We start from the raw sequence: 12,568 nt of genomic DNA on the forward strand, positions 1-12,568 counted from the left end.
ATTATAGCTTGGCCCATACTTCCAAATACAGCCCTCCGCATTCAGAGTATCAGAGCACTTAGACAAACTGAAGAGAAGCCCCAACCCCTGCACCTCAAGGTCATCATTCCTCCACCCTTATCTGAGTTCATCCTTGGCACCTCTGCAGAACTCCACCCACACCTGACTCTGGCAGTATCACCCCTTCCATCAGTGGGTCTCCCACTGTAGTGGGCAGAAAAATCACCCAGAACTCTTGTGGGAAACACAGATTCCCAAACCCCAACAGAGATAGATTTATAGCCCAAGAAAGGGTACCTTTTACATTCGCCCAATGTGACTCATACTCCAATGACTCTTAAATCACACTGCAAGGAACAACTTAGTTCCTATAATTTACAAACACATACTAGTCTACCAGCAATTTGAGAGCAGAAACCAGGTCTTATTCATATTTACACAAACCAGTATTGTATTTTAATTATCTGTAACCCAAACCAGTATCTTGAAAATAATCAACACCCAAGAGATGTTTACTAAAATTATATGTAAATTTTATCACAAGTTTTTTAAATCTTTAAAAAAAAACTCTAAAAAGAAAAGGTGGGGGAGACCCACTCAAAGCTATTTGCTATCATTTTAAGCACAACTACAAATTGACAAATTGCACTGGGCAAGGTGGCGTATGCCTGTAATCCCAGCAGCTTGGGAGGCTGAGGCAGGAGGATCAAAGCCAGCCTCAGCAACTTAGCAAGACCCTATCTCTAAATAAAATACAACTCAGGGTTAAGTTCTCCTGAGTTCAATTCCCAGTACCAAAAAGAAAAACAAAATTTGACAAATTACAAAAGACAAGTTTACTAAGAGAAAAAGGGGGAAAAAATAGTGTTTACCTAACCCACATCTATGAACCTAGGCCAGCCACAGTGGCCCAAGTCCACAGTGACCTAGAAATAGTAGCAGCTAGACTCTCAAACAAGAGGCCAAGAAACTGCTCTAAGGTTTCTTTCTTATTAACTAACTATACTAACACCTCACACAGGACTTAATACTGTTTTATAACTGATCCCAAAATAATTAAGGGAACTTATAACAGCCTTAAGAGTACTGTCATAAAACAGTACGCTCAGGCTACTAAATTCTCTATGTGGTAAACATATAATAAGACTAGCTTAGTTTTTTTGTTGACACTCTTTTGATCTAGTTTTCTGCTTGGTTTGGGGGTTTTGGGGGTTTTTCTTTTCTTTTTCTTTTTTTCTTTGTTTTTTTGGAGATGCCGGGATTATATCCAGGGGTATTTTACCACTGAGTTCTACCCCCAACCCTTTTTTATTTTTGAGATAACATCTCACTAAGTTGCTAAGGCTAGCACAGAACTTACAATCCTTCCTTTTCAGCTTCCCGAGTAGCTGAAATTACAGGCTTGTGCCACCACACTTGGCTTGGTTTCGTTTCAGGTGTAGGGAATAACTACCACTAGAAATTTCCATCAGAGAGCCAAATAAATTTAGACTTCATGGCTTTTAATATCCGGTTCTCATAAAACTTATTTCTAAAATAAATTATATTCAAAAACAATGGCTCTCAACATTTTAAAAGTTAAAACAATTTTCTGTTTATCTATATGATGTTATAAATAGGGTTCACAGCTCAGTATATAGAAGCTACTAAGTAACTAAGCAAACTCAAGACTGAGATGAAAGACCCTTGATGAGATCAAAAATGGAAAACCCTTGACTTTCCAGGCAGGGCCCAGTACAAGATCTGGTGCATTTCACATGACTATCAAATTTATGGTATGCGTGTAACAAGAGTAATCTTAATTCCTACATCAAGTTCTCTGTTAAACCCGTGCCTGCAGAGTGCCTAAAAGTAGCTAGCACTTATCTAAGGAGACCTGAGCTTTTTCTAAGTTTTTCTGTTCTTCATCTGACACCACACAAGAACACCACTTACATATGAAATGCCTTTCATGGTTTAAAAAATATTTCATATATTACTGCAATTTATCCTCAAAACATATCCATGAGGTTGATGGAACAGTAATATCAAAATTATCATCTCCATTTTATAAATGAAAAGACAGAGCACAAACATTAAGTGACTTGGCCAGGGTAATCTTAAATGACAGACCAAGGCTCAAACTCACTACATAACACACAACAAATCAGAACTGAGGCAAAATGGGAATATAGGGAAAGAGCTCAGGAGAAGGCAGAAGCTAGGGAGAGCTAGCAGTTCCTGAGTAGAGCTGGGTGGGGCTGGAGGCCAGAGGATGCGACCTTGCTGCAGAACCTACTCCTACAGCTGGCCAGAGGCTGGAAGAGACAATGAGAATGTGCAGCTGTGACCTTCCCGGGCTTTATAGATGTCCGGGGCTCTGAGCAGCAGCCCAGATGGAATGATCAGAAGAAAACATTCACACAACCAAGCCAGGGGACCAAGATCCATGATACATGTTTGTCTGGTTGATTTTGGTGGTACTGAGGAGTGAACCCACGGCACTCTATCACAGATCTACAGCCCATTCCTTTTTATTTTTTGTGTTGAAACAGGGTTTCCCTAAGCTGTCCAGGTTGGCCTCAAATTTGCAGTCCTCCTGCCTCAGCCTCCCAAGTACCTGGTTACGTGTATGAGTCACCACACCAGCAACATTCCTAAATTTTAAAATCCTAATAAGACAAATAAAATTAGCAAACACTTTGTACCAGGTACTGAGCACATACTGTGCCTCACTGAAGTGTATTAGGTGTGTAATGTTACTTAAGTGTGTGAAGTCTTCCTCTGCTTATGGCTGCTGAAAAGTTCAGGGATAGCAAAACAGACATCACACTTGAGAGAAACCTGAAACATATATAATTTCAGCCAACAGGGAATACACTACAGGTAGGGATACTAAGGTCCAAAAATTTGTTCAATATAACAAATAGATGAAATAGACTAAGACACTGATCTATGTTAGTCAATGACTTTCACTCTGCTCTTTCCTATTAGCCAGAAGTTCTCATCAAGTATCATCAGTTCTTACCTTTTGGCTTTCAGCACATGTAGGACAGCTCTCAAAAAGAGCTCATCAAATTCCACCTGTAGTTTTTCCAAGGAGTAGGGCTGTAGGACTGATCCCAAGCCTCTATTGTGGCTCACATATTGTGCCCAATGGTCACTCACATAGCCAAGGGTCATCCTGAGCAGGAGGAAAGACAATACCATACTTTTCATTCACTCACTCAACACCAGCATCCTTACATTACATTTGAAGGATGAATGTTTTCAACACATATTTACTGAGCACTTGCTATCTTCTAGTTCTGAAGGTAGCGTAACAGGCAAAATGAAAGCCCTATGCTCCAGGAGCGGACTCTAGTGGAAGACAAACAGAGAGCCCACAAAATAAGTGAAAGAATCTATCACAAGGTCATAAGTGACACTGATTAAAATAAAGCAGGAGAAGGAAACAGTATGTCAGGAGATGGAGGCACAGTCAAGGTAAACAGCGAGGAGCAGAAGAGGCCTCACGCAAAGAAACATTCAGGAACTATTCTACAGTTACAAAGTACAAGAAGAACCTGCAATCCACACAAAGAAAAGAAAGCAGATGGAGAAGCAAAAGAAGAATAATCACAACACCCTATAATAGTGACACATGTAAATACTTGCATAATAATGTAAGGAATGAACATTGAGCTTGTAACACTAATAATAACATCTTTCCTAAAGTTATCAAGAGAATAAAATAAAAAGCACAGTCCTGGCACATAGTAGGCATGCAGTCATATATTATATATGTGAGTTAAGAACAAATTTTACTTATTGCCATATTTACTAAGAAGGATCAGAAAATGAATGACTGGGTGGACTTCTGACCAAAACAGGTAACACAGGCTTTCAGCTTTTAAGAAACTACTCTCCAAGTCACCAGCCATCCCTCTTCCCACAATCCCTCTCTCCTAACTCTGGACCAAAGGTTTGCTTTACACCTGAAAAATGAGTCCAGGCTTCAAAGGCATCCTGTAAAATTTACCTAGCCTCATATCTAAAGTAAGTGAATTAAAATCAGTCTTGATTTGGAAACAAAAGGGGAAAGGGGAGAAGTTTTGTAGCTCTATGGAGTTTTTTTTCTGGAGGGAAGAGGGTGGAAAAAATAATAGCCTACATATATACATATACACACATATATGAAAAAATCAAGCAAATATTTTGACTGAAAACATTTATAAAATTCCCTTCCCATATGGTAGGTTAGATGGGAGAAAAAACAATTCTTATTTTTATGAGAACTAAGACCTGAAGTATAAAACACCCATGACTCCTTCTAGGTAGTACTTGTGTCTTAGTAGAGTGAAAGCAAACAGACGCACAAATGCAACATTACCTGATCATATAACCAATTCGCTTCACAAACTGCCTATAGCGTGCTCTGTTAAAGGTTTCTAACCCCACAGACAGAAGTTCCACTAATGAGTTGGCAAAGGCGAAAATTTTCATCATCTCTTGAGGTCTTGTTGTTTCAGGTAAATAATCTCCTGGAAGTCAATCAGATAAAAGAAAAAATGGTAATAGCTATAAAACAAAAAACAGTGAAGAATACAGTTATAAATATTTTAACCAAAAAACAAAGCCAAGATGGAGAGGAATTACCAAGCCCATCACTCTGGCACCTATGTCAATATGAAATGGGCAACGTGAGACAAAGCCCAAAATTAAAAAACAATTTATTAAACTGAGCAACGTGCAAACTAGCCAGCCTTCGTGCATTTAAGCACTAAGTGGGAAATTACCAGCACAAGAGAAGGTAAGTCTGGAATAGGCAGGCACAGGAAACCTGAATCAGGAGCCTACACAAGAAGCAGGACTTGGTGCTTCCTGTGTTGAACTTGCTATTACTACATTTTCTTTATGACAAAAGAAATTAGTCTACCTTTTGCTTTAAACCCAAGAAGATGTTGAAAGAGTTCATGGAATGGAAACTGTGATAAAAGGATAACCAAGTCATCCTCATTAAGGAGAATCCAACTGGTCTCAGGGTCTTCGTCCTAGGGGAAGAGAGGCAAAGCCACATCAGTTAATCTGATCTGATCATACTGTGGTCTGGAGTTATAGGAGCTAAAGTATCACAGGTCTCCATGGTACACATATAGTATTCTCCTGAGTCCTCATGGACTTTTCCTCCAGGACAGAGATTTATAGGCTCAATTTCACAGGTAGCCTGTAAATCTTCTAAAATTACAAGCATAATTTTATATGTATCTGGGTTATGTCCACTCTCCAGAGGCTGAAACAGCTCTCATTAAATTTTCATCCCAAAGAAGACAGAAAAAAAATTCCTCCAGAGGAACGGCTCAGTGCTTTGACAACATCAATTAAAGAGCTGTGTAGTAGAGTCCAAATTATTTTAGCTACAATTCTGTTCCCCCGAAATCAAGGTCTACTGCAATACTCACGGACTTATGGGGAACCAATTAACATTTGTTATAGATGGCTAAAGTCTGCTGTCAATCAGTGCTAATGACAGCAGGATAAAAATAGCAGTGATCACACAGAGTAGGGAATATCTTTGGGATCTTTTTAATTGATTCAGTACCCTGAAGTCACCTTAGAAACCAAGGTGACCTGTATCCTAAGATACTACATTTTAAAAGGCAAGGATGTAAAAGGATTCTGAGAACTTGAAGAATATACCACTTTAATTTCAATAAGGAACTAATCCAATTCATTCATAATTTTCTTAAGCCACCCATTTTTAAGCTCCAGTGTGTCTGCTATGGTTTAGATTTAGTTGGTCCCCTATGGTTCATGTGTTAGGAGTGTGGTCCCTAGGCTAGCACTATTGGGAAGTGGTGTAGAATCCTTAAGAGGTGGGGCCTAGTGGGAGGCCCTCAAGCCATGGAGGCACTACTCTCAGACAGAATTAAGGAAGTTCTCATAGGACCCCTTAATAGTTCTTATGAGAGGGTTGCTATAAAAGCACCAAGCCCGGCCTCACCCAGTTCTCTGGCTTCCTATTTTGAGATGTAATTCTTCTTCCTGCATGTATTCCACGGTTTACCAGGCGGCCCTCTCTAGAGCTGCACTAAACTGTATGGACTTTAAGCCTCCAAAACTGTGAACTAATTAAAACTCTTTTTTAATAAAACTAGCTTGCCTCAAGTCTTTCAATACAGTATCACAAAACAGACTAATGCAGTGTCCAAAACAGCTAACAAAATGAGAGCCTCAGAAACTCTAGAGCAGTTCTCAACTCTGGCTGTACACAACAATCATCATGCAAGCTCTAAAGCATATGGATGTCTTGGTGTGGGCCTGGGCAACCAGGGTTTACAAGTTGACTGCGATTCTAAAACAGAGTTAATGTATAAAAACCACTGATGTAGACGATCCAGAGTGCCTTCCTCCTCACAGCCTTTTCTGAGTTAATGGTATTTATAACTTTTTCACTGACTCCCTAAGTTCCTGAATTCACTCAATATTTAGTGAGTTATAACCAAGTATTTAATCATTATCTGTCTCCGAGATTAGATTTAGGAAACCTATCAGAAAAGAAGACTTCTCTCTCAAGAAAGAACACTCTGAAAAAAATATATATATGTTTGTATGTTTATATATATATATATATATTTATCCCCTACTCTAATCCTTAAAAGTCTAATTTACACCAGCTCCTGGGAAGGCTCTCAAGGAAGATTCTTCAGTCTCTAGCTAAGATGTCTGCAACCATCCACATCACTTACCACTACCAGTTACAAGTCTTGGGAATAAAATAACTATGAAGGGGTTGGGGTACCCCATTTTGAATGAGCACCTGAGGAAATACACAGTCATGATCCCCAGTTGCCATGGGGATCTGAGAACTGTACACTCGTACTCCTTTTAAAGAGGGGTTTAGTAAACCTGGTCAATGGACATCCTAGATAAGAACATGAAATCAGGATTCAGACCAGAAAGAAGCACTGAAGCTGAAAATCAGCTGGAGGAAAAACTCCTTACACATACACTAAGCATGTGTACAGCAGAATGAAAAATTAACAAGCATTATCTCAAGAAGCTGGATTTTGATCATTAAAATCTCATCAAATATAAAAAAACAGTTTCTGCCTTTCACATGAGAAGATCTAGATAGAATGTGTATAAACATTAAGTTAGAGTGCTAGCTCTTTATTATTCAGACTCGGACTGTCTATAGGTAAAACAAACCAACTCCAAGAGCTGATTACTATATAAAAGAAAGTTGTAATATAAACTTCACGTGGTATGGCCCTATTTCTTTTCCAGGTTCCAGATCTTCTTATCTGAACAGAAGGATACTCTAAAGAAGAGTGACGGCACAGCACACTGACTCTGCAGGCTCCGTATTTAATGACCATACGGTCTGGGATGAGTTACTTTACCGCCTCCACCTCAGTTTTCCCATCTGTAAAATGAGGATCACAACAGTACTTACCTCACAGGGTTGTTGGGAGACTTAAATAATATATGAAAAGTACTTATTTCTGGCAGAGAAGAATTTAAAAATAATGACTTGAAATAATGCAGACACGGTTACCTCTTCTCCTCCCTCATCCACTAGTGTCCAGGTTCCAGATGCAGGCCCTGACGAGGATGATTTCCACTCACTGGGCTTCATGTGGCACATGAACTCTGCACGATTTCTAGAAAAACAATGGAAATGACTCCCATCACATAAACACAGAAAGCCCCACATGAGTATATCTGGATCATCTTTGCGCCCTAAAGAAGGTTTAGCATTGACCTAATCTTAAAACAATTTAAATTAGTAAATGAGAAATAAGATCTGGTAATAATCACAGGCACTAAAACCCACCAAGCACAAAGGCACATGCCTATAATCTCAGCAAACTAAGGAGGTTGGGGCACAAAGACCACAAGTTCAAGGCCAGCCTTAGCAACTTAGCAAGATCCTGTCTCAAAATAAAAAATTTAAAAAGGAATAGGGGTATAGTTCAGTGGCAAGGCACTAGCCTAGTAAATGTGAAGTCCTGGATCCAATTCCCAGCACTACCAAAAAAAAAAAAAATCTAAAACCTCACTGCTTTTGGTAGAGACACCATAACCATTCTGAATTAGTAATGATGAGCAACCGCAGAACAGAGTTACAGCAGCTTGGCTCCCAGTTCATAGAGCCAGCTGCAGCTCCTCCACTCAAACCAGGCTTAAAGTGCTGTCAGGGAAATGCCTGTAGGAAACACGCCTTACTGAATACAAAAGGGCAATAATCCACAGGCAAAGCACAAACTTGTTCAGGGGCCAAAAGTATATAAAAATGCAGAAACACCTGTGTGCCAAAGCATACTGCCAGGTGCAGAAGCAGCCCCTGCATGAAGGCAATGAGAGACACAATTGGGAGAATCCCTGCCAGCCAGGCTTCCCCAGGCTGTTGGCTGGACTTGATGAGCAAGCATAACCAAAACTGTTTCTTCTCCTCCGTCCTTTGTCCCTTCCTCTCTGCAAACTCACCCAGTCCTCTTTAACAAAAACTTTTTCCCACAACTTGCAGCTCCACAGCTCCAGTGCTGGCCTTCCAACAGGACAAGCTCCAGTCCTGGACTCCAGCTGTCCATGGGCATGTAGTACTTGTAAGTGTCCACTTGTACCCATCAATGACCTCGAATTTCTGTCTTTTCTGTTAGTGCTGCCTACACTCTCCCAGCCACCTGGACTTTGAAATTGAGATATGGCATTCTCTGTTTAATCAGCTAGTAAATCCTTTCTCAGGAAGATGACCTGAAGGTCCCCCTCCTCTGTCACACTGCCACTACTCTCATGCAGGCCCAGAGAGAGCAGGCTTCCTAAGACCCAAGAGCGGGTAGTAGTAACACTGCTCAGGGCCACCTACACACGAATCCTACTGTCTCCCCACCGGCAGGGATGCCTCCATGATGGGGGGCTGAGCTCCAGAGCCAAGAGGGCCACATGTCTGCAACCATCCAATTAAGCAGAAACACATACTCTTCTCCTGACTCCTGTCCATCCCAATCTTCCTCAAATACAGCTTGTACCCCTACTCGAAAACCCTCCCTTGCTACAAAGGTTAGACAATACTGAATCTGGATTCCTCGCCCTTAATTTCAAGGTCTTCTATCTACCATCCCCCACCCCCAGTTGTTTACCTTTTATTATCTTCTCCTGCACATGCCTTTACCCCAGCCCAGTTGATCTGCCTGTCCTCTGCACAGCCACATGACCCGGGGCCTTTGCTCATAGTGTTCTCCTCACTTACAGGTCTCCCAGTGAAATCCAACCTATTCTTTCAAGTTAGCTCATCCATCATGGAATCCTCTTTGACTACTCCACTCAACTCTAATTTCTACCTTTCTGCTGCAGGAACCGAATTTACCACTTACATGTCTGTGTGCACCCTTCCTCACCACACACACACATTCACATGCTCTTCTTCTGAGGACTATATCATCTCTTTTAAAGTCTTTGGGACCTTTCACAATGACACATACAAGAGAAAAACCCACTAAAAGAAGAACCCAAAAAAGGTTAATAAGCAGTTAAAAGGGTCACTTTGGGGCCATGGGTATCAAACCCAAAGAAAATCTGCAATGTTAAGTTCTAGACTAACACTTCCCTTAGCAGCTCTTCTTTGCATCTGGACAGATAAGGAAGCCAGTTCTTTGATAGAAAGAAGCCTTTCAATTTCTACTTCACAAAGTTCTTCCACACTTACTTGACAGGAGACATCAGTAGGGCAAGGGACTGCATAAAATGAAAGACCCCTGACGGGTTATTCAACACTTTGATCTGAAATTGGAAAAGGAAAAAGCATACTGTAGAAAATCAATTCAAGTGTTCATAATCTTAGTTCACAAGCATCTAACAATGAAGCTGCTGTCAAGAGAACAAAACTGAAACTGGCACCCAATCCACGAGAGCAGACCCAGCTCGTGGGTTACAGCACCATCTCAGCTGTGCTCAGAATGAGGGCAGCTGAATCAAATAGCTCTAACGACATGGGATGAAGGACGATGTCACTACTTCAATCCAAAGAGACACAAAACAAACACAAAAAAAAAACCTTCTTTCCTTTAAAAAGACTCAAATTCTAGCCACCAGGAATACTCAAGAAGAGGAAATGTGGACAAGTTGAACTTGCCATACATTTTGACTCCTACCCATGTACCCCCAATAAAATGACCCAAAGGCAAGCAGCAGAGAGGAGAAAGTATAAACTGAATGTTTAGCTCCTAAGAGTGTGAGGGTTGATCACACAAGCCTGAGATCTCTGCTAGTACACGGTGGCTTCTGTTTGACCTGCACCAATTAGGGTGATAGATGGATTAATTCAAGAAGTTGCACTGAGTATAAGAGAACAATAATCCTAGAATGCTTTCTGCACAGAAGTGTTACAGAATTAACCACTACTGAAGCTACCAAGTCAGGCTACAAATGAACTTTTCTCTGTCATGACTGTATCAACTGTGGGTGGCCCAAGAAGTTTAGGCATAATAACTTCATCAAGCATATACTATTTTAAGAATTTTATTTTAAATATCATTATTTTTAAATAACCTCTTCTTAAGCAGTTTCTTCAGGGAAAATGTCTAATAAGACCCCTCCCTACTCCCCCAGCATCAGGAGGCAAACATCATACCTGGATGAAAGGAACAGCCCACTTACTAACTCCAGCTGGGCATCGAAGAATATGGTTCAGGAGGAAGAGGTGATCTCCAGGACAGCCAACTCTTTGTAACACTGACACCTAAACAACAAAGGACTCATGGTTTCACTAGTTTAAAAGAATTTATCTAGAGCTCTAGCAAAGTCATTTATCCAATGTTAATTACATGCAATCTTTAAATAGTAACCAGACATAAGATATACCATTGACTGGCTGAGCTTCTACCAGAGGCCTATGAATCTATAAGCACCATAAACTACCTAAGTAGTTTCCTGCAGTCTGATTTTTATTTTCTGGCAAATTAAAAATCACTAATGTTCCTGGCCACATGTGAATAGATGTAAGTCAAGTAATTTAATCTACTCTTAGTTGGTAATAGTTTCTCAAAACCAAATATACAACACTATGTACATGTATGATTACACAAATGGTGCCACTCTACTTTGTGTACAAGCAGAGAAACAACAGTTGTATCCCATTTGTGTACAAGGAATCAAAATAAATAAATAAATAAATAAAAATATATACATGCTTGGAACATCACCCCAATTTCAAAAACTCTAGAATGAACCTAAAAACACACACACAAGGCAGTCAGCCCCACTGAGAAAGAGACCCAATTAACAAATACTCCCTCTGTAATACAACTAACTTCATTCCTAAATTTTCCAGATCCTGATACCTTTCTTCTTTCTCCTGAAGTTTTTTAAGCCAGGTTCAGTGGTGCATACCTGTAATCCCAGCTACTCAAAAGGTTGAGGCAGGAGGATTACAAGTTTAAGGCCAGCCTGGGCAACCTAGCAAAACCATGTCTCAAAACAATAATAAAAGGCCAGAGATGCAGTTCAACAGTAGAGCACCCCTGGGTTCAGTCTTCAGTACCAAAAAGAAAATAAGTTTTTTAAGTATGATTTCAACATTAAACATACAATGACAAAAAGAATTAGATACGGAAAATGTTTCAATCAGATACTTTAAGAACACAAATCTAGTCTTCAATATGGCATACTTCCCACACTCCCATTTCTTCCCAAGTTCAACTCTGAGCTGAAGGTGAGAGTTTTTGTTTTGTTTTTTGGTCTTGTTTAGTACTGCAGATTGAACCCCAGGAGCACTCTACCACTGAACTACATTCCCAGCCCTTTTTATTTTTTATTTTGAAACTGGGTCCCACCAAGTTGCTGAGGCTGGCCCAGAGTTCATTTAAAACATTTATTAGAGAGAAAAAATGCTCAATAATGCACTAGATAAATATATATTACCACGTGTCATGATCAAAGAAAAGTTTCTTAAATTATTAGGGGAATAAAATAAAGACTACTGTGTCTATTTCTGTTCCCTTACCAATTTCTGCAGCCAGAGAAGAATATCCTCATGGAACTGAGTATCTTCATTTACTCTTCTGGTGAACATGAATAAGACACTAATACACTCCTTCAACTGACACAGATCAGAGGGAACACTGTCTGTCTGTTTAGAAGCTACAAATTAAAGAGAGGATTAAATGAGTACCACATGAATGGCATTTTGTGGGAGAATTTTTGATGTCTTCACTTAGAATAAAACAAAATACTTAAAATATTTGACTGAGATAAAAATCCAAAGGAAAAAAGCCATCAAAATGTCTTACTTTCATAAGCCAGACTTGGAAAATCAGAGACCAATGTTTTCTCTCATGCAAAAGCTAGAGCAAAATAAGAGGGGAAAAAATAAAAAATAAAAAAAAAAAATTAAGGGTAAAAAAGCAGGATGAGGGTGGGAGAGGCTGGATAACAAAGATGGGGAAGATGAATAGAGTAGAAGGAGGACTGAGAGGGAGGGAGGAGGAACAGGGAAGGGGAGAGAATGCTCAATGAATCTGAGAAAATTACACTATGTGCATAGATAAATAGTGAATTCTACCTTTATGTATACCTATAAGGCACCAATTAAAAAATGAATTTAGGT

The 12,568-nt window shown here is 39.8% G+C and overlaps 1 protein-coding gene across 5 annotated transcripts in view; it reads right to left on the reverse strand.

Annotated features, from left to right (window-relative positions):
* Positions 1-12,568, reverse strand: part of EPG5 (ectopic P-granules 5 autophagy tethering factor) — a 103,230-nt gene that overhangs the window by 74,586 nt on the left and 16,076 nt on the right. For 4 of the 5 annotated variants that reach the window (XM_079108760.1, XM_079108761.1, XM_079108759.1 and 1 more), the window contains exons 4-10: positions 11,966-12,102; positions 10,595-10,702; positions 9,671-9,744; positions 7,520-7,625; positions 4,898-5,012; positions 4,352-4,502; positions 3,008-3,163 (exon numbers count right to left, since the gene is read on the reverse strand). In XM_079108760.1, coding sequence (XP_078964886.1) covers positions 3,008-3,163; positions 4,352-4,502; positions 4,898-5,012; positions 7,520-7,625; positions 9,671-9,744; positions 10,595-10,702; positions 11,966-12,102 — 847 coding nt within the window. Of the gene's footprint in view, positions 1-3,007; positions 3,164-4,351; positions 4,503-4,897; positions 5,013-7,519; positions 7,626-9,670; positions 9,745-10,594; positions 10,703-11,594; positions 11,829-11,965; positions 12,103-12,568 lie in introns of those variants that run through there. The other variant, XM_079108763.1, reaches the window with a different exon arrangement.

This window comes from Sciurus vulgaris (assembly GCF_902686455.1).
Source record: "Sciurus vulgaris genome assembly, chromosome: 13".
NCBI classification, from domain to species: Eukaryota; Metazoa; Chordata; class Mammalia; order Rodentia; family Sciuridae; genus Sciurus; species Sciurus vulgaris.